Source organism: Cucumis sativus, chromosome 4 (genome assembly GCF_000004075.3).
Source record: "Cucumis sativus cultivar 9930 chromosome 4, Cucumber_9930_V3, whole genome shotgun sequence".
In the NCBI taxonomy this organism is placed as follows: Eukaryota; Viridiplantae; Streptophyta; class Magnoliopsida; order Cucurbitales; family Cucurbitaceae; genus Cucumis; species Cucumis sativus.
This window is the reverse complement of record NC_026658.2, coordinates 728,481-749,763: the sequence shown is the minus strand read 5'-3', so window position 1 is coordinate 749,763 and position 21,283 is coordinate 728,481. Positions and strand designations below refer to the sequence as shown.

Sequence of the window (21,283 nt, the reverse complement as noted above, 5' to 3'; positions counted from 1 at the left end):
ACTTTTAAAATTACAAATTTAAGTCGATAGAACTTTTAATCTCTTAATATTGATGATTTACTCGACACAAAATTAAAAGTTCGCAATAGTAAACATAATTGATTTTTAAAATTATGACTTTGTTGGTAATTAACTAGACACAAAAAAATTGAAAGTTCTAAAGATCTCCATAGACCCATTTAAAAGCTAATGAACTAAATAAACACAAACGGTTAAAGTTTAAAGACTAAACTTGTAATTTAACGTAAGTAAAAATTTATAATTAAGGAGGGCGAGACAATGAGACAGGTAAGGATTTATAACAGGGAATTTCTACAACCTCATAAGCTAAAAATCATACACTAGTAAAAGAAATTTAAACAAATAAAGGGGTTTACACTATTGAGTCTAATCATACCAGATTCTCTCAATACCATTTGAATTTGAGTTTTTATCTTTCCTTCAATTCTAGGCGTCATCTGTCCCAACCAGAGGGTCTCTTTCTTTCTCGAGGCCTATCGCTAGAACTGCAATTAGATCATATAACCCACCAAATGAGTATATTGATGAGTATATTGATAAGAAGTATACATACACATTAACAGATAAAGGGCTTTACCAACCTTTCTGTGTTCTTTTGGCTTGAATATTCTACAGGATTTGGCATGTATGAGTTCCCTCTCGATACTGGAGGCGCTGGGCTGTTTGCACCACCGCCAATCGAACCACCAGATACAAAGCCTGATAATGTTGGCCTTTTGTTTGCTGGCACATTATAGCTGTTACTTGAACCCTGATTTGGAGGGGCCGATGAAGCGGCAACGAAATTGCTCTTGAACTGTGCCATCATTCCTGTCCTCAATGAATTTACAGCTGCAGATCGACTTTGAACATTGGTTGTTGAAGGAGTACTACCAGTGCCTTCTGGGTTATAACCAATTCCAAGACCAAAATCCACTCCACGCACGCCTCGACCATTGCTGCCTCGACTTTTACCCTTTTTCCCACCACCACCACCACCCCCTACAAAGACAACAATTGCATAAATATATAAATGTGATTGGAAAATTTAATCAATACGTTGACTTTTTGGTCTCTCGTGAAATCCCCAATCTTTTAGGAAGAAATGAAAGATTGGGCGTTGATTAATACCTCCTTTTTTCCTTGCATCACGCTTTGACCTGAATCGCCCATCCTATAATGATTTCAACGGCAAATGGTTCAGCAAAAAATTATAAATGGCAACTTTCTCAAACAAGGCTATTAAGAAAACAACAATCCTAAGAACATAGAAAGCACTAAAAAGCTCACACGAGGGAGCCCCAATTGTTAACAATACAGAATAATAGATTAATTACAAAAGAGTCAGCCACAAACACCTATAAAGCATCGCCAGACAGAGAAATAAAATCATTAAAAAAATATTGAAAAGAGCCCTTTTTGGTTCAAGCCTAAGTGTTGAGTATAGTTTTTATTTGGTCCTTAGGTTTCAAAAGGTTATAATCTTAAAACCTAGAACCAAATAAAAGCTAAACTAAAAACTCAAAAATAAAAATGTTACATTTAAGGTAAAAGTGTAACATTTTGAAATTTTGAAAGGAAATAGAAACTATACTCAAAACTCACGACCAAAAGGATATGGATATATTTCCCAGGAAAAAAAAAAACTAAAGAAAATTTGATTTTAAATTTCAAACAACTTGGAAAAAAAGTAAGTCATTAGCCTACAATGAACCTAATGATATGCAGCATATCACGAAAAGTTACCTTCATTGCCAGATCCATCAGTTCAACTGAAACGTTCTGGCCAGCAGCAATCAAACTATTAACTAACTCGCCAGCAAAGCGAGCCTCTTTCTGGGTTATAAGAGTGTGTGCTCTCCCATCCTTGTCACCAGCACGACCTGTTCTACCAATACGATGAACATGCATGTCCATGTCTTTAGCAATGTCAAAGTTTACAACAGACTTTATTGACTTAATGTCAAGCCCACGAGCAGCAACATCAGTTGCAATAAGAACATGATAAACACCAGATTTAAACTTTTGCAGTGTTTCCATTCGAGATGCCTGGTCCTTGTCACCATGAAGGGCTGCAACCTTAAAACTTTTCTGCAAAAGTTGAGATTCAACCTCATCCACTGTGGCTTTTTTAGAAGCAAATACCAATACATCACCATCATCAATCATTTCAGGTAACTTCTCAAGAAGCCAAGGCAACTTCTCCAAATCAGAGGGAAGAACATGAACAACCTGTGTAATATCTTCATTAGCCATCCCAACCTCTCCTACCGTAACTCTCACAGGATCCGTAAGAATTTCTCGGGCTAGTTTTTCAACCTTACGAGGCATAGTTGCAGAAAAGAGTAAGGTCTGACGATCAGGCCGAATCTGACCAACAATGGAACGAATTTGGGGTTCAAACCCAAGGTCAAACATTCTATCAGCTTCATCAAGTACCAAGTACGTGGCTTTTGACATTGTCAAAGCTTTCAATTTGATCATATCTATCAGTCTGCCAGGGGTGGCAACAACTATCTCACACCCAGCTTTGAGTTCTTTAAGCTGATCAAATTTAGACATCCCACCATATACTGCAGAGACACGTAACCCATGTGCTTTCGAAAATTTTTTACACTCCAGGTATATTTGGTGTGCAAGTTCTCTGGTGGGTGCACAGATCACCCCAATAGGGCCCTCTTCTTTTTCAAGCTCAGGTTGATCCATAATATGAACAATCATCGGAAGAACAAAAGCAGCAGTCTTACCAGAACCTGTCTTTGCTATTCCAATGATATCTCCCCCGGAAAGCACAATTGGCATAGCTTGGCACTGTATAGAAGTAGGCTTTTCATACCCTTGCTTTTTGATTGCATTCATAAGTTGAGGGGAAAATCCACAGTCTTCAAATGTTTTAACTGGCCTGGGAACATCAAACCCCGAGACACGAATGGCCAAACTCTTCCGATACTCAGAAACTTCCTCTTCACTCATCCCTAAAGAGAAGGAAACATTCATCAAATTTAGAGCCAGAAGTAATAGTTTAAATTCTTCAAACGCTCAACAAGTTTAGCTAGGAAACTCTAAACAGAGGATGGAAAGGAGGAAAAAGAAAAAGAAAAAGAAAAAGAAAAAACGTTGTGGTCAGACATATAAGTAACAATATATGCACACAAATCCACACATTCACTCCTTCAATTGAAAATTATACTTTACCCAATTTTGTTGTGATTAAGTTGAAAAGGCCAAAAACTGAAGTATTGGAAATAATTAAATGGAATGAAGTTTGCATATCTTATCAAATCTTTAAGTCTCCGTATATCATACAGTTCTTCCTTCCCCAAAAAGAGAAAAGGAAATTAAATTTTCGGTCCAGAAGATAAACTAATGGTCATGATACACAAACTTAACGGATGCAGTCATATAAGCCAGAGAGAAAAAAACAATAATGAAATATAACCGAACCATAAGTTCCAACTAATTAGTGACCTGATATTGAAGCTTTCTCCTCGTAGAAATCTTTATTGAAGGGCTCGTAATCAATGGAGCTATGATCAAGAGAAGGAATTGGTTCGATTTTTTTCTTCTCGACAATCAGCATATTATCATCAGAGTCGTATTCAACCATCCCTGCATCCACAGCCTTAGCAGCCGCATAAACCTCCTCGTCCGAATCATAACCAGCATGAAGCGCATCAGCTGCCAGCGTCAATCCCACGTCCTTCTTCGCCCTAAGAAAGCTCTCCATTGGATCCTCCTCGTCGTCGTCCCTATACTTATCCACCTTCTCCTTCGGTTTCGGCGGCGGCGGCGCTTTCATTTCTTCGTGAATTCCCTCCATGAATGCATCTAAAGGATCAATTTCTTCTTCTTCAGCACCGGAAGCACCAGCTCCACCATCGGCGTTGCCACTCGCCTCCTCCCCATCATTATCATCATATTCTATATTATCAACATCGGTATCTTCGTAGTTGTCGTGCCCATGGCCTCGTGATGAAGGAGGGACATAAAGCCGCTGAGGAGCTTGAGAGCGCTCAAAATTGTAAGTAGTTTGCCGGTTGATTCCAAACCCTTCAAACCCGAACTTCCTCTTCGACATTCTGATCGGTTGGTCGACGATTCAATAACAGAACCCTAAACCAGCATGAGAAATCGAAGCGTAGTAGAAACCCTCAATCTGAGATTTGGGAAGAATTTGCCTGAAGCTAGGGTTTTGGGAATCGGAACGAGGACTCGACGGGAAGGAAGAGGATTTTAATGTTTCGACTGGCTCAGTGTATAGTCCGAAGAGAGAATCGACGGCGAACGAGGTCGGGTTATTTTTGGGGGAATTTCAGAATCTGTGATATCGGTCGGATTATTTGACCCGGAAACTCTACGGGACAACCCGAATCATTTGAAGTGATTTTGTGGTTGGGCTGTAGGCCGATGTGTTCCAAACCGGTTTAGTTATGGCCCATCAATATTAAGTTCGTTCATGAGATGGCCCATCAATATTATGTTCGTGAATGAGATGGCCCATAGTTAAAAATCACTTCTAATCCATAAATTTGGATGGAAATAACTATTTAGTTTGTAATGATTTAGTCCATAGTTTCAAATTGATAACAATTACGTAATATTTTAGTTCTTGTACTTTATAATCTATAACAATTTTATCTCTATTATGTAAACATCAATTATAAAGATGTACTTTGTTGGTTAGAGTTTGAAGAATGGAGAAGTTTGAAAGACAAAATTCCAAAACCTAACAAACCAACCGCTAATAAAGGCGGCTTCAATTCTTTGACTAATCTTCCCATCCCCCCACGCTCCTTCGTCCCCTCGTGCGCCCCATCAAAAATAACAAACGTTTTTATTCTTTCTTCCGTTCACCCATTCCAAATTAGGTTTATATATTTAACACTCAAATAACTTAAATGTGATCTATTTGGTTGCTACCTTTTGAGATGTTCAAATCTATGTATATAAATATATAATATAATAACAAACTTACTCAAAAGATACATTAATTTCCATTCATTCTCTATAATCACAAAAGAAAAAAAAATGTATATTTATAACTTTTTTTCATTACTATTAGCCTGCGTTTGGTATTTGAAGCTCGTGTTTGGTTGATTAGTCTTTTATCATATTTTTGTGAGAATATTACTTTTCGAGGCATCTTTATTATTTATTATTTTCTGGTGTTGAATTTGTTTTACCTAGCAAAATAATAATTTCATATCCTTATTTTTATTATATTTTTTTTATTATTATTTTAACTTTCTTTGTTAATGGCCACACATATATATTATCATTATTTACAAACCTTTTATATTTACATACATTTATAAAACCTTGAACCAAAACAATCTCTAACCATTTTAGTATCCATTAAAATGTTATTGTAGTTCCTATACTTTTAAGATGTATTCGGTTTTGGTTCCTACCACTTTAAATAGAGCAAAGCAAATGTCTAATCAATAAAAAAAAAAAAAAGTTGCAATTAAGTTATGTTTTATTATAACTTCCTTGGTGGCAGTTAAAAGTGCACTAATTACAAAAGATAGGAAAAAGATGTTACGCTTATTTACTATATCACTTAAACAAAATGGTTGTTGCTATCATTTCTCTTAAAGAACTTACAAATTTGTTTTAGTCAAACATGACCACTAAGAAACGTCGTCAAATTCGATATATTTGAAGAAATAAACTATTATAATTTTTAAGACGGAAATATTAGGCAAAGTAGAATTGAATTCAACAAGTTAAGATGTATATATGTTATTGATTAAAATGTCAAGAGTTTGAATCTACTTAATTTTATGAACTAAACATTATCTTACCTATTAACGTTTGGTTTCTACGACATATAGCCTATACATAACTCTATTGATTAAGTCACACCTCATTTCATTGTTCACCTTACTCTATAACTTTAGTCTATAATAATGGTTTAAAATTTACAAGAAGTTTAGCAATAATTTTTAATATGTAGCATTGTATTGAAAAATCATCACGTTGAATTATCAACTTTTATATGGTAACAATTTACTGTTTGTACATATAGACTATTTCTTAAAAACAAAAAGATGTTATTTTCTCCCTTACTCAGTCGTCTATCGCTTTCTCACACATTCAATTAGGTTTAGTCTCTCACATTTCTTACTCTGTCGATATCTCGATTTATCTCCTCCATTAATTTCATTGAAGCTTGCTATTCTAAAAGAAGAAAAGCAAAACATTCAAAACAGAATCATGTCGTACGATTTAATTCAAAAGTCAACTTTTGCGATTCGTTTGACTTGCTAACCAAACCAAACTAAATATTGAACACTCCTATCTAATAGATTAAAAAAAAATCCAATTTTGAGGATTGGGTGGGTACAAATAAAAAAAAAATTATGGTGGAACTAAAATGGTAACTTTTTAAAACAATACTTTTATCTCCAAAATAAAATGGGAATGGAGAATTAACAAAAGAGGATATTATTTATTAAAAAAAGAGAATAGAGGGATAGAGAGAGATCTTTTTCTTTCCTTTTTACCGTTAATTTGTCCTTTTTTCCGTTAAGTGCGCACGTTAGAAGTAAGATGCAAAATGGCAATGGCAGCCCATCAAAAAACCCCCACTCTTTTCTTTATCTCTCTCTCTACTTCTCTGCTTTCTCACGCATCCTCCAAAAAAAAGACTCCAAATCATCAAACCCCTCGTATTTTGTCCTCTGTAAAAAACCCCCAAAAATCCAAACTTCAACACACAAAAACTCTTCCCCCTCAGTCCTCTTTCACTCTCTCTCTCACTCACTTTTTCAATTGTCAGGCGTAGAAGAACAACAACAACAACAACAATAACAACAACTTCCCATAACACCCTTTTCGTCTTTTTTCATTTCATTCTCTGATTCATTCTTTAGTTCATTCACTCACACCTTCTGCTTTTCTGGGTTCCGTTTCGATTCCCCTTTTTCTGTGATGTTACTACTCGACTTTGGTCATTCTTCTTTCTTGGACTCACCAAGTTTCCATTTCGCTTTTGCATCGTCTCTGCTTTTGCTTCTTACCTACGCTCATTTCCGGAATGGTCTCTTTCGCGTTTTGATCTAAATCTAACAGATCTGACGCGTCGGTGATGTCGGTGCCTGCGGCTTCCTTCACCGCAGGTATGTTTGTTTTAGCTTTTTCTCTGTGTTTTCTATCTGGGTTTGATGGGGTTTGAATGGTCTTTTCTTGTGACATTTGATGGCTGTCAATGTGAAGATTGTGATTTGGTCAGTTTGGGAGTTTGAATCTTATATGATTTGATAGGGTAGGGAGAAAACGTCGGTGGGTATTGGATGAAATAAAAGGCTTCAGATGGAATTTAGGAAACTGGTGATGCGAAATTGATTCACCTCTGTTTGAGTTTATGTGCTTGATTGATGATCAGCCTGGCTTTCGTTTTTTCTTGAGCTAGTGCTGTGACATCACGCTTGCCGACACCTTCTTTGCTGACCTTTGGTCCACTTCAGATATCCATTTCTGTAGTTTTCAAGTGATGAACGTTATGAGGATGGAAAATTGTTGTAATCGTTCATCCTATTCTATTCAAGTGGTAGACTCTATGAACATTAAGTGCTGAGTGTTCTCCAGAAATAGTAGTTATGTGAATTCTGGTACTGAAACGTGAAACCTTTCCTGGAATTTAGGGTTGCAGCAAAAATGGATTCATAGGAAAGGGCAAACATTTTTAACTTTTTGGATGGTTTCACCATTTGGTTGATAATTTCAGATAACATTAGAGATAGAAATTTGACCCTAACTCTTTTATATAAATTTTGAAATTTAATTTAAGACGATCCAAAAGGAGGATTCCTTATGCTCTGCTCCTACTGGTAATGAATACGTGAGCTATGTGAAACATGGCTTTGCAGGATCAATTTTTATTCACGGTTAGATAGCTGCTATACGTACCTTCTTTAGTAATTTTCCCAAGGCCCTTTAGAAGCCTAAGGTAGCATACTTAGAAGGAGACACTAAACTATTTATGTTGATACATATTTTCAGCCAACGAAACCTTGATTTGTAGGTTATAATGCAGGTATATTGGAACAGGTCTCTTTTCGATTTCCAAAACAGTTGATTTTATTGTGGTTTGTGATTACTGTAACCAATGCCGATGTTGCCAACGTACTACCAACACCTTTTTTTGCACCTGCTACTCGCGATATCCCTCTACCTGCGAAATTGCCTCTTCACCAACATCACCACCGAAAATATATGTCACCACAGAGTGCGCCAGAAGCTGGACTAGCACCTTCATCTCCTCCCTACTTTGGGAATCTTATCACTTCTGGTCACCCACCCACAAGTTCAAATTTTTCCAAACCACTGATGAAAAGTGGATCAGCTCCTCCTGATGATAGGCTTGAAAACATTGCTCCCATACAATCCACTGCTGGTGCTATTCCCTCCGGCTTAGCTCAGCCACCACTTTCCCCTATTGCAGCAGGTTCTTCCTCTTTTTCTGATATTTTCTTTCTTGCAGTTATCTTTGGATTAAAAGCGAGCTACATAGATTAATTTTATTTGTTGACACGTTCACTTATTTGAGACTTGCTTCTGGTTTTATTCATCATTTAGCAGACTGTTGCAAACCTGACATGGTGCTAAAACGAGGAAGTGGTGATGACTGCCATTGTGTGTATCCCATAAAAATTGATCTCCTCCTCTTAAACATATCACAGAATCCTAATTGGAAACTTTTTCTTGAAGAGTTAGCTTCTGAACTTGGTTTACGAGTCTCTCAGATTGAGCTGATAAACTTTTATGTACTTAGTTTATCGAGGTTAAATATCTCAATGGATGTTACTCCCCACACTGGGATCAGCTTTTCTGCAGCTGATGCATCTGCAATAAACTCTTCACTTACAATGCATAAAGTTCGTCTGGACCCTACGCTGGTTGGCGATTACAGTCTTCTCAACATTACCTGGTTTAAGCCTCCACCTCCTTCTCAAGGTACATCCAATATCCAAACAGTTATTTAGCAGTGCATGACACAAAGGACAGTATTACTGTAGCTCTTGGTTTTGTAGAACTTGTTTTTCGCTAATTTACGTCTTGTTTAGAATTTGATTTGCAGTGAACCATATTGTAGATGGAGAATTAGTACTGTGCATTCTGTTTTTGGGAGACTACCTAGATTTGTATTTCTCGTGTTTCATATTTTGTATCTTTAAATGCATGTTGTTGTGTGTCTTAAGTTGAGCTTTAGTTTCTTTTCATCCTATCAATGAAAAGTAATCATTTCCTTTCAAAAATCAGAAAAAGAAATGCACGCTAGAGGAAGTTGATAATTTTACCAACTCTCATGGTTCTGAAAGCTTGTGCTGTACAAAATTAAATTTCATAAACACTTCTTAATTCGAAGTCAAGCTAGACAAAACAGCTCTGAAATTCTGGGTGTTATTTGAGTACACAAAGACTATAAATTAGTAATGTATGAATACTTATAAAAAGAAAATAGTGTATGAATAATTGAGGAATTAGGGTACCCCGTGCTTAAAATGCTGTTGCTTCTGAGGTTATAAATGCCATTGCCATTTTATTCTTTAAAGACTGTTGCTGATGTCTGTAGTTGCAATTGTTTTCAAGCTACTGTGTTGTTACTATTATCTTCATTTGTTCTACAGCTCCTATAGCTTCTGCATCACCTGTGGCAGCTCCAGCATATCATTTTCCAGCCTCTACATCACCGAATTCTCCTAGTAAAGGACACCATTCTAATCTGACACTTCTTCTTGGCATTGGCGCTGGTTTTTTGTTCATTGCCATTCTATTTGTGTTGATAATTTGCTTATGCACATCTCATTGTGGAAAGACTGAAGCACCTCCATTAGTAACTGGTATGTGTGTAAAATTATGAATGATTGTGCCCTTTAATTTCTTCCCCTTCTGTATAGTTTATAATCAGCCTTTGAAAAGCCTCTCTATCACCACCCTGAACCTCGGACAACTAAAGTTAATTCATTTTGTGATGAAGTATGTAACATAACACAAAGCCCTCTTGTTATCCTTTAGATTTCTTTGGCAATAAAGTCTGTAGGAATTGCCAAATACGAGATTAAATTTAAGTGCTTATGAAGCACTGGTCATATAATGTGACCATCGTTGAGTTAAGCTGTGGTTTTGACAACATTATATACAATTTTTGCTCCCCAATTCTAAAAAAACTAATACATGGTTCTGAATTCTATATAGTGAGCATAGGAAACCATCGATATTATTGTTTCCACAATTCTATATATTCTTATAATTTCCTTTTACTTCTATGTCAACCTTATTTTCACCCGTTCTTCTAACATCTCAGAAAAACCAAGGGTTGAGGACAAAGTGCCTGTTGCAGGATCTTTCCCTCATCCGTCAAGTATGAGATTTTTAACTTATGAAGAGCTTAAAGAAGCAACTAATAACTTTGAAGCAGCCAGTATTCTGGGGGAGGGTGGATTTGGCAGGGTTTTTAAGGGTGTCTTAAGTGACGGCACAGCTGTTGCAATCAAGAGGCTTACAAGTGGAGGTCAACAAGGTGACAAGGAGTTTCTGGTTGAGGTCGAGATGCTTAGCCGATTGCATCATCGAAATCTTGTTAAACTTGTTGGCTACTACAGTAATCGTGACTCTTCACAAAATCTGCTGTGCTATGAACTTGTTGCAAATGGAAGCTTGGAGGCCTGGCTCCACGGTATCCATTACCTCTTTTTACTAAGTGGACCAGTATTTGGAGAACCTTTAAATGAAGGCAATTTACATTGAGCTTAAACAATTTTTAGAAAAATATGTTTACAAGTTAAAATTTTTCCCCAGGTCCTTTAGGTGTTAATTGTCCTTTGGATTGGGACACTAGGATGAAGATTGCATTGGATGCTGCCCGAGGGCTTGCTTACCTTCACGAAGACTCACAACCATGTGTGATACACAGAGACTTCAAGGCGTCAAATATATTGCTTGAGAACAACTTCCATGCCAAAGTTGCTGACTTTGGTCTTGCTAAACAAGCTCCGGAAGGCAGGGCTAATTACCTTTCTACTCGTGTGATGGGCACATTTGGGTTTGTCGCATTCCCCTTCTCAAAGTTGTCACTTTTATATATTGAGTTTTGGGATTTGATGGAATACAATTTAAATGAACAGATATGTTGCCCCTGAGTATGCAATGACTGGCCATTTGCTTGTTAAAAGTGATGTTTATAGCTACGGAGTTGTACTTCTCGAGTTGCTTACTGGAAGGAAACCTGTAGATATGTCACAACCATCAGGACAGGAGAATCTGGTCACATGGGTGCGTTTTCATGGAGCAATTCTCATTCTTCCCATTGTTCGATATTGATAAATGTCCTTGCAGCTGTGTCTTTCTGTTTAATCTTTTTGCAAATTTAGTGTATGTTTATAATATATTTATTCATCTCAGGCGAGGCCGATTTTGAGAGACAAGGATCGGTTAGAAGAACTTGCTGACCCACAACTTGGAGGAAAGTATCCGAAGGAAGATTTTGTGCGGGTGTGTACCATTGCTGCAGCCTGTGTTGCTCCTGAGGCTGGCCAACGTCCAACTATGGGTGAAGTTGTACAGTCTCTTAAAATGGTGCAACGTGTTACAGAATACCAAGATTCCATCGTACCATCCTCCAATAACCGAACCAATCTTAGACAATCGTCCACAACTTTCGAGTCTGATGGATCCTCTTCAATGTTCTCTTCTGGTCCTTATTCTGGTTTAAGTGCTTTTGACAATGACAATGTATCTCGGACAGCAATTTTCTCCGAAGATCTCCACGAGGGACGATGAAAGTTTCAAAGAAAAGCAACTTGGAATCTCACGTTGATTCGGTAGAATCCCCTGCCATCTCTACCCCACCTTTTTCTTTTTTCTTTTTTCCTTTTTTCTTTTTGGTTTGGCATCATATTTAGAGAAGAGGGAGGGTGTAGGTAACGTTGAAAGAATATGGTGGTGTAATCTTTTTGGGGACTTTGTAATGGTGAATGGTGGGAGAATGAAGGGGGTGTTAAATTTCTTCAGACTTTCTACTGGTCATTGTGGAGAAGTGCTGTTTCAATTTTCCCATTGGCAGTGTTGTTTATTCTCATTGTGGTTCATAGATTTTGTAAATATATGCTCTTGTAGCCCCTTTTATGGGGAATGGCCTTCAAAGGATTTTTGCTTATTATTCCTCTTTTGTTTATGCTTTTAAATTTACTGTTTCCATGAAAATTTATACCCAAGTATTTTTACGTGGTGATATTCATACTCAACTTATAAATCGGATCTTAGATTTAGGGTTAGATTCACTTAAGAAAAAAACTATGTTTAAGGAAGGAGTTTAAAATACAATTTAAAAACTTGATTTTCATTTGTTAAATTAAACACTTAAAAATATATTCTTTGATACAGCAAACAATGCAATCTACTAATGAATCAATTTGAGCAAAAGTTAAACAATGCAATTTCTACTATTGAATCAATTTTGAGTAATTGACCAATCATTTTTACAAATTATATCCTTTCTGATATCTAATATAATTATTCACGGTTGGCAGTCTAAAAGCTCTCTCAAAACTCATCAACACCTTGTCCTCAAGGTAAAAATTTAGAAATTGTTGTTTCATAGGCTCAAACAACTCATAAGTGGCTTCCAATTTAGACATATTCTTCCATACTCTTGGTAAGGGCTAACTTCACTTTATTCAAATATATCACATTTATTCCATGACTTTCATTTTTCACTATAGAAATTAGAAAGATTGTGGACATTTAGTATTTATATTAAAATGTAATAGTTTGACATTGTAATCCCAAACGATTTGGGATATCTTCGATACTTAATTTAGAATAAGAAGTGGTTTTGTAACAAGAGCCTATTTGAGATTGATCTACATATAAAAGTTTATAATTAATAAGCCATCCAAGAGACATCATTATTTGGCAAACATTGCAATATTGAGTTTGACGAACTTTAGCCCATTCTTAATGTGTTAACAATGAATTGAACCCTTGCGTAAGCTAAAATGCTAAATATAATGCTGGTTTGAAACATCCTTTACATAAACAAACCAATGTATCTTTAATTTTGAGTTACAAACTTTATGATATATTATAGTTAGATTACATTTGAGTTGGTTTTTATATTTATAAGACTTATATGATATATTAGGAAATAAAGAGGTAATAAAGATTGGAATTTGAAAAATGTAGCTTTGATTTTGGGTATTTTAGTTTTGAAAGAATGGATGGATATCCAACAAAAATTCTAAAAGTGGTTGTTGTTAATGTTAAAATTAGTAAGAAGAGAGAGAGAGAGGGGAAATTGTGGTGAAAATGGAATAAGAAAATTTCAGAGCAAAATAAAATTAGGCTTAGCTATTTGTAGGAGTTGGTTGGTTTGAGCTTCAATGGCTGTTGTTGTTGTTCATCTTCTACAAAGCCCATCTCTTCCATCACCATTTCCCTCCATAATCCCATTCATCTCCCCTTTTCCCTTTAACCATTCTCATCTTCTCTTGTTCTCTGGAGGAAGAGAACAGCAGAATAAAAATGGAGCTCATCAATAATAGTATCCATAATGTCTTCCTCCTCCTCGCTTTCTCTTCTGTTTTCTCCTTTGCCGTTGCCGTTTGTGTCCCTCGCAACACCTCCGACATTGGATCCACTGCCATTCCTCCACTTTTTGAACAAACCGTTTCCCCTCAAGTTGCCCCTCAAGTTGCCCCTCAGTCACCGCCTGCCGTTACCGTTTCGGAGGAACCAGAGGCAGCCTCACCAGAAACATCGCCTTCTCAACCTTCCTCAGCTTCCGAATCTGAAGAAGCAGCTTCCGAATCTGAAGAAGCAGCTTCCGAAACTGAAGAAGACGACTTAGGACTACTTGGTGGAGGTTTGGACCAATTGCATTCGGCTGATTTGATATCGTCGGTAACATCGAGTGTGACGACGAGTCTGGTGGACATTTGCGATGTGACGAGCAATCCTCAACTATGTAAAACTTCGATTTCATCTCACATCGAGGGAACGAAGGTGGATCCAGCTTCAGCACTGAAAACAGAGATTGATGAATCGATTAAAGAGGTAGCGAAAGCAATTGCAACATTGAATTCACTTCGTAAAGATTCAGCAGCATCAGAGACAGAAATCGCTTGCTACGATACTTGCCTGGAGAATTTCGAAATGGCTATTGATGATCTAAAAGCTGGAGTGGAATCGATAAATGCACGCGATGCTGGTAGAATGGAGAGTGTTCTAACGGCTGTAATGACAGACCTGACGACTTGCGATGATACTTTTGCAGAGATGGGAGTGGATTCTCCATTGGATAGTCTTAGCACGAAGATGAGCAAATACGCCAGTAACTGCTTGGCCATTTCGAAATTGCTTCTGTAAAAACTGACTGAACCAGAGGCGAGTTGGAGAAGATGACTATTCCATTGATGGATGATTATATATGTCAATTCTTATTCTTATTATTGTTCTTCGTCTTCTTCAACTCATCAGAGTGTTCATATGGAGAAGACTGATCGAAAATACTCTCCGATGAACAAATTTTGTAAAGTGTTTTCGATGGCAAATTGGCAATGACAGTATTTTATGACCAAAAAAAATAATATCTTAATTTATTATTCTTGTTTCATTTTTATCGTTACATTTGTTATCATCAATGTATCCAAATTTTTATATTCTATCAATAACAAACTAAATATTGAAAGTTATTCATATCATATCTATCATTTGTTATCATCAATAAATCCAAAAATATTTTAATTTATTTTGATATTTTTAAAAGTAACTCATATAATCAACAATAATATACATAATAACCACGAGAGAAAAGAAATGGATCCATAAAGTTTATGTCAAACACAATATAATGCAATGATATTTCATTTTTCTTAGAGAGTAATCGTGATTTAGAATGGTAAAATTTATAAAATATTTTAAAATTTAATAACATTTTAGATTTTATTAATAATAGATATAGATTTCATACAATGTAATATCTATTTGAAAAAGTTTTTGTTATTGGTGCTAGAAATCTAGCACTTATCTACAAGTGATTCAATCACTAGTAGTAAAAAAAGTTTATTACTGCCATATTTTAATGTAAACAAAAGCTTGCCTCAACTTGTATACTAAAAACTATTAGGTTCGTGGTTCAACCCTCGCCTTTTTTGTATTAAAAAAAAGCTAAATGTATTTGTTAAAAATCTGAAAAAAAACAAAAAATACTCCAAATTTGTTATAAAAAATAAACTATACTTTCTATTGCTAATTAATTTTGAAATAACAATTCCTACAATTAGATATAGTATTAGAGGTTAAAAGATTCAAAACGGATATTCGTTCTAGAAATTAAGATCCACAAATGAAAAATGGATTTGTAGTAAGGTTAGCTCTGTTATTATTTGGTTTGACAGCAAGGTATTCTTTATAGAAAAATTGTAATGGATAACTATTTTAGCAATAATATTCAAGAATATAGCAACATTTTAAAAAAATTGCAAATATAGCAAAACTATATAGACTTGTATCGCTGATAGACTTCATGTGGTATATCAGTGATAAACTAATATTTGCAAAATGGTCTATCATTGATAGAATTTAAAAATTTTTGCTATATTTACAAATTTTGTATGTACTTAATTAATATGAATTTAATTGGTAAAGTTGCATTTTATCTCATTTTTCATAATAATGGCGGATGGAAGTCATTAATGGGCCAATTGGGTCCATACAGAACGAAGAAGCCCGGCCCAATACATTCACATGGGTTGCGGCCCTCGACTTGTCGGGCTCGGGGCTTGTGAAAGCGAAGTGGCCGAGTGAGAAGTTTCTGAAGAAGAGATATTCACGGAGGTCACTGCCAACAAATTACTTGCTCGACCCATCTTCTTCTCTCCTTCACCATCTTCGCCGTCGTTGGCTTCTTCCAGCGGATAAGGCCTCTCCGACTTTCCTCCCAACTCACGCCTCCTCCTAATTCTTCGCCACTTTCACTTTCTACTGAAATATTTCCCAACCTTTACCTGCAAAAATGGCCCATACTTTCGCCTACACATCTGCCTCGTCTTTCCGATTAAACTCCCTCGTTTCTGTTCCGAATTCTAGCTCTTCTTCTGACTCCCAGAAGTTCTTTCTTCCACTGGAGCCTTTTCACTCGAGGTATCTCGTCTGGGGTGTCTTCGTTTTTTCCTGGGTTTATATGCAATGTGGTTCAATTTGGGTTTTAGTAGTATTTGGGTAGTTCGTTTGAATGTCAAGGATTGTGAATGTGTGGGGTAGTTGGTTATATTGTGAGGAATTGCCTAAATTAGTATATTTCTTTGTTTAACTTTGAAATTGAATGCTTTTGACGTCCAGATTGATTTTGGGTATTTGGAGATTACTAGTGTCAAGAGCACGCCCTAGGTGTTTTTTTTTTATGGTTCTGATATTGGGAAATTTTGGTTTGGTTTGGTTTGGTTTTTTAACCTCAATTTGTTACACTTCTGGGGATAGACTTACTCAACTTCCATTCGTTTGTTCTTGATAATCTTATTTTCTGTTGCATAAGTTTAGTATTCTTTTGTATGTCTATTATTTCTAATCGTAGTAGCACCGGGTAATCTTCTCACTATTTCCAGGAAACTAGGAAAATTAGTTGGAGGTGGAAGGAACCTCAAGAATTATCCAGTAAAAGCCATGTACTCGGGGGAGTTTTCATCAATGGATGGGAATTCTCGCCAAGGAATTTGGTCTATAAGGTACACAGATTGATTAACTAGCAGTTCCCCATACGTTTTTTTGGGGCCAAAGATCAGCTATAATCATTATCAATTATTGAAATACTAAACGTGGAAATGGTTTTGAAATTATGTTCCGTATAATTCACAGGGATGATGTGCAAGTTCCATCTTCACTGTACTTCCCCACTTACGCACAAGGGCAAGGTCCTCCTCCAATGGTGCAAGAACGCTTCCAAAGTGTTATAAGCCAGCTTTTTCAATATGTAAGGGTGTAGGTTTGTGCTAATTATTTCCTTGACACAGGCCTTATGTCGCACTTGTAGGTTGTTATCATCATCTGTTAATACTTTTGTTTGCTTTTGGATTAGAGAATTATTCGTTGTGGTGGACCTGTTGAAGATGATATGGCAAATATCATTGTTGCTCAACTTCTATACCTTGATGCGGTTGATCCCAATAAGGTTCTCTTTCTTTGCTCTCAATTCATTTTAAGGAAGTAGCTCATATATAGTTAATCAGGTTTTCTGTATAACCAAATGATTGACATAATCTTTTTGTATGCTTAACAGGATATTGTGATGTATGTAAATTCCCCTGGTGGATCAGTTACAGCTGGTAATATTGAAACCGGAAACCATATCACCGATTATTTGTTTTGTTGAAAACTGGGACGGGCTTTATCTTTTAACTACTGATTAACTTGGATTTATGCAGGTATGGCCATTTTTGATACTATGAAACATATTAGACCCGACGTTTCTACTGTCTGCGTGGGACTAGCAGCCAGGTACAAGATTCATTGTATCAGTACTTTTGAAACTGATTTATTCTTCTTTTCTTCATTTATTTCTGTTTTGTTTATGATTTAACATGGCATTGCTGAACTGTGTTGGGAAGAATTATTATCTAAACTAGTGGCATGACTTCTTCTTGGTTCCAGTCATGTTTTTATTCTATAACGGACTAGTTATATGGCCTGCATATTGCGTATAATTTTGTAAAGCCTGGAGCCTTCATTCTTTTCCCTCAAGAGGTAGTTTAATTAAAATGGATCGAGTTTAGCCAGTCCTAATGTTTCAGTTGTAGCTTGGCCTTATTATCGTTATCATACATTTCTGTTGTCAATGCTTGAGCTTCTAGTTCTAAGTCTAAGTGGTATTGGTAGGCTCAAACTTGGTGTTTTAGCATGCCACCCTAATCTATTGGAAACTAAATTGGTTATATATGTATGTATATATATGTGTATGTATGTGTATGTATATGTGTATGTATATATGTATGTAAGTATTCACAAAGCTTCTTAGTCTGGCGCTGATGCCAACATTGTACTCAGTTTTTCTGGTGCACTTAAATGGATAGCTCAGGAGAGATAGGATTGGAGTATGAATGACTAGGAGGAGTTTTCCTAATCTAGAGCTTTTTCTGCAACTTCTCCCTCTTATTTTTAGTTAATAATTTGTTCTTACATTGGGTTTTCTGTTTGTTCTATTATTAACAGTATGGGAGCTTTCCTGCTTAGCGCAGGAACTAAAGGTACAAGTTAGAGTGTTAACATCTTTTGAATTTTATTTTGGTAGAATATAAAAATAAATGAAGTTTTTTGCTGTGTGTTAAGTCTGCATCTTCTTGTTTATTTCTGAAGGAAAAAGATACAGCTTGCCGAATTCAAGGATAATGATCCATCAGCCTCTCGGTGGTGCTCAGGGTACACAGACTGACATTGATATTCAGGTATCCCTATAAATCCTCTTGGTTGGTAAATAGATTATAGCAAGGGTATAAAGAGGGATTAGAAGAAAAATGTGCATTGAGAGGGAACATAGTGAAAATTTTGTAGGTATAAAGTTGTTGAGAGAAGGCATATATGTAGAAGAAGCTAGGGAGAGGATTTCTATGGGGACAAATTAATGAGCTAATGAGATAGTGTAGGTGTTAGAAAAGACTGGTAAAAGAGTGTATAGAGTGAAATAAGTAAGAGTAAAGAGAATTTATTGAGAGGAAGTGTTTGAATTTTATGTTATTGGAGATGGAGATAAATGAGAGAAAATGTGTTTGAGTCATCGTGGGTTGGCCTAAGGGTAAAAAGGGAGACATAGTTTCAATATTTAACTAAGAGGTCAATGGTTCAATCCATGATGGCCACCTACTTAGGAATTAATTTTCTTCAAGTTTTATTGACACCCAAATGTTGTAAGGTCAGGTGCTTATCCCTTAAGATTAGTCGAGGTGCGCTTAAGCCCGGACACTCATAGATATTAAAAAAAATATCTGTTTGGGTCGCCTTAAGCCGCTCGGGTGACCTCACAATTAACCCTACAACATTTGATTGTTTAAAAAGTGTGCAATAATTTAAAACCTCTGGGTTTGAATGTTCAACCGGAGGATTTTTGGCAGATGTTTTTGACCCTCTAGGTTGATTGATTAACAATTTCTGGCAATGTTGCAATTGATCCACACTAGCCGAGTCAAATTTGTTGAGCTGGGCATCATTTGGCAATCCTTGAAAAAAATGAAAACTTTCATTTTCCTTAGAATAAAATTTCAGTCGGAAAATTAGGATTGCTTTTCCATCAACGATTGTGGTTGGAATGTTCTATTGCCTTGGATTACAATTTTGTCCTTGTTTATTTCAAGCATTTTCAACTTAGTCCCTAAATTTTAACTTGGTTGTCAGGCAAATGAAATGTTGCATCATAAGGCAAATCTTAACGGGTATCTTTCATACCACACCGGTCAAAGTCTTGAGAAGATCAACGAGGATACAGATCGAGATTTCTTCATGAGCCCTAAAGAAGCTATAGACTATGGACTCATAGATGGAGTTATAATGAATCCTCTCAAAGCTCTCCAACCTTTAGCACCCACGGCTTCCACTGAAGACAAGCCAAACGCGTAAATTATATCCTGCGGTGTAACCGATTAGATATTCTTCTTGTAGATTTAAAAGTGAAAACCATCGGAGTGTATGCAGATTTTGACCATTAACAAACGTGGCTTCCATGCTCTCATCGTAGCTTAAGCTTGAGAAATCTTGAAATGCCCATTGAATTACTTACACCCCCAAGATATTATTATTTTATTGAAACGTTCATTAAAGCTACTGCCCTGATTAAAAGAAATTTCCTCTCTGGTTGGTTGGGATGACATGAATGATACTGGCCTAACACTAGTCAATATTTGATTGGTTATTGTGAAAAGATCCCGCCGACTCTATAAAAAAAACACTGCATTATTGTTTAGTCACTTTCTTGATTGTGGGTTAATATGTGGTTAGGTTTCATTGAGAATTTCTAATGCATTCAGTAGCTTTCCATATACGTTGCAGGGAGGTGAACTTGGTTGTTTCTGAAATTTTAGTGTTTTTTTATTCAATGGAGTTGTTACATTATGGATATGTTTCTTAAGAAATTTGGTACTGAATTAGCATTATTAGTCATTATTGATGATGTTTTCCATTTTGTATCTTTCTTCTCTTGAAAAATGGGAAAATCTGATGATGTTTCTAGCGTGTGTTTGAAGTGAAAGAATGAAGAAAGCAATACTTTTACTACTGCTCCCTCCAAAAGTAATTTGAAGTGTTTTTGGTGTAGTCAAGTGTACTTTTGTCATGCCAAATACTACTTTCGCTCTAAGTTTATCATGCTTTTTAGCTTTTGAAGCAAAGGTTTAAAAGCAATAAGTGCCTTGCCTTTGTAAGAAAATAAAGAACTTGTAGGGTTTTGGCCAATATGGTTGTCGGTAAAGTACTTTCAAGTTCCTTTAACGAGTGTAAACTCAAATGAGACAAAAGTGATTCATTAGCATATGATTGTTCATTTAAACATATTTCTACTGTTAGATCGTGATGTTTTATATTTGTATTAAAATTACTTCAAAGAATACATTGATTCGTCTTGTAACTACTTCAGCTTGAATAGTTATAATGAAACAAAAAAATGTGACTGTCAATTCGAATATATTTTCACTGTTTGATTGTGATATTATATCTTTTTGTGATGTTTTTTTTTACACGAAAAGAGATGTCATTTTGTCATGTAACTACTTCAACCTAAGTAGTTTAAATTGAGAAAAAAAAGTGTGATTATATATTCAAATATATGTCTTCAATTAGAATGTAATGTTTCATATTTGTAATCTAGAATAGATCTTAGCATACATGAAAGCTTAAACCACATCATCGTGCAATCGTTTTTATCCTAATTGCTATAATGAGAGAACGGCGATATAATAAGACATCTCCGCTAATAGAACTTGATGCTTCATCTTTATGTACAAATTAAATATGTACCTGAAATGATACACTACTTCATGCACAGTCACTAGATTTGCAAAATTCTTCCTCTCATAACCCAAATTATGGTTAAAGATAGCGAATCACCCTATTATTTAAGTTTGGATGTAGAGAATAATAATAACAACAATAATATTAGTTTATAAAAACGCTTTTAATACAAAATTAGACGAAAGATTTTTTGTTTTGACCGTTTTATGGAAATGTGTAAATTGATTTATTCTATGCACAGAAAGAATGAAAACTTGGGGAATATAAAATGTTGAATAACTTTTGATTA

General features: G+C 35.8%; 4 protein-coding genes across 7 annotated transcripts; 3 read left to right on the top strand and 1 right to left on the bottom strand.

Moving 5' to 3' along the window:
* Nucleotides 1-212: 212 nt before the first annotated feature.
* Nucleotides 213-4,294, bottom strand: LOC101219042 (DEAD-box ATP-dependent RNA helicase 24). Its single transcript, XM_004152171.3, has 5 exons — nucleotides 3,469-4,294; nucleotides 1,747-2,975; nucleotides 1,132-1,174; nucleotides 603-1,002; nucleotides 213-506 (listed from the first exon to the last, which is right to left on the bottom strand). The coding sequence occupies exons 1-5, from the start codon at nucleotides 4,076-4,078 to the stop codon at nucleotides 455-457; spliced, it is 2,334 nt and encodes a 777-aa protein (XP_004152219.1). The 5' UTR covers nucleotides 4,079-4,294; the 3' UTR covers nucleotides 213-454.
* Nucleotides 4,295-6,609: 2,315 nt separating this feature from the next.
* Nucleotides 6,610-12,168, top strand: LOC101219278 (proline-rich receptor-like protein kinase PERK3). Of its 4 annotated transcripts, none has more exons than XM_031884267.1 (8): nucleotides 6,610-7,124; nucleotides 8,042-8,452; nucleotides 8,587-8,961; nucleotides 9,636-9,848; nucleotides 10,313-10,684; nucleotides 10,807-11,050; nucleotides 11,133-11,280; nucleotides 11,410-12,168. In XM_031884267.1, exons 1-8 carry the CDS (start codon nucleotides 7,094-7,096, stop codon nucleotides 11,785-11,787), a joined length of 2,172 nt encoding a protein of 723 aa, XP_031740127.1. In that variant the 5' UTR covers nucleotides 6,610-7,093; the 3' UTR covers nucleotides 11,788-12,168. The 4 variants fall into 4 exon arrangements, with proteins under 4 accessions (XP_031740127.1, XP_011652958.1, XP_011652959.1 ...); XM_011654656.2 differs by having other exon boundaries at nucleotides 8,030-8,452; XM_011654657.2 differs by having other exon boundaries at nucleotides 6,611-7,124; nucleotides 8,584-8,961.
* Nucleotides 12,169-13,337: 1,169 nt separating this feature from the next.
* On the top strand, nucleotides 13,338-14,620 carry LOC105435336. The gene has a single exon (XM_011656013.2). It carries the CDS (start codon nucleotides 13,531-13,533, stop codon nucleotides 14,371-14,373), a length of 843 nt encoding a protein of 280 aa, XP_011654315.2. The 5' UTR covers nucleotides 13,338-13,530; the 3' UTR covers nucleotides 14,374-14,620.
* Nucleotides 14,621-15,828: 1,208 nt separating this feature from the next.
* LOC101219520 (ATP-dependent Clp protease proteolytic subunit 5, chloroplastic) lies at nucleotides 15,829-19,911 on the top strand. Its single transcript, XM_004152173.3, has 9 exons — nucleotides 15,829-16,149; nucleotides 16,611-16,730; nucleotides 16,861-16,975; nucleotides 17,081-17,173; nucleotides 17,282-17,327; nucleotides 17,427-17,499; nucleotides 18,211-18,245; nucleotides 18,355-18,443; nucleotides 19,387-19,911. The coding sequence occupies exons 1-9, from the start codon at nucleotides 16,022-16,024 to the stop codon at nucleotides 19,606-19,608; spliced, it is 921 nt and encodes a 306-aa protein (XP_004152221.1). The 5' UTR covers nucleotides 15,829-16,021; the 3' UTR covers nucleotides 19,609-19,911.
* The last annotated feature ends 1,372 nt before the right edge of the window (nucleotides 19,912-21,283 follow it).

Bases quoted from the DNA above. Each gene is read 5' to 3' on its own strand.
- LOC105435336 (XM_011656013.2), top strand. From the start codon at position 13,531: ATGGAGCTCATCAATAATAGTATCCATAATGTCTTCCTCCTCCTCGCT.
- LOC101219042 (XM_004152171.3), bottom strand. From the start codon at position 4,078: ATGTCGAAGAGGAAGTTCGGGTTTGAAGGGTTTGGAATCAACCGGCAA. The intron at 1,175-1,746 runs GTAACTTTTCGT...AAATCATTATAG, and splicing joins TGATGGATCTGGCAATGAAG to GATGGGCGATTCAGGTCAAA. The intron at 507-602 runs GTTGGTAAAGCC...ATCTAATTGCAG, and splicing joins AGCCAAAAGAACACAGAAAG to TTCTAGCGATAGGCCTCGAG.
- LOC101219520 (XM_004152173.3), top strand. From the start codon at position 16,022: ATGGCCCATACTTTCGCCTACACATCTGCCTCGTCTTTCCGATTAAAC. The intron at 16,976-17,080 runs GTAAGGGTGTAG...CTTTTGGATTAG, and splicing joins TAAGCCAGCTTTTTCAATAT to AGAATTATTCGTTGTGGTGG. The intron at 18,246-18,354 runs GTACAAGTTAGA...TTATTTCTGAAG, and splicing joins GCTTAGCGCAGGAACTAAAG to GAAAAAGATACAGCTTGCCG.
- LOC101219278 (XM_011654655.2), top strand. From the start codon at position 7,094: ATGTCGGTGCCTGCGGCTTCCTTCACCGCAG. The intron at 8,962-9,635 runs GTACATCCAATA...TTTGTTCTACAG, and splicing joins GCCTCCACCTCCTTCTCAAG to CTCCTATAGCTTCTGCATCA. The intron at 10,685-10,806 runs GTATCCATTACC...ATTTTTCCCCAG, and splicing joins CTTGGAGGCCTGGCTCCACG to GTCCTTTAGGTGTTAATTGT.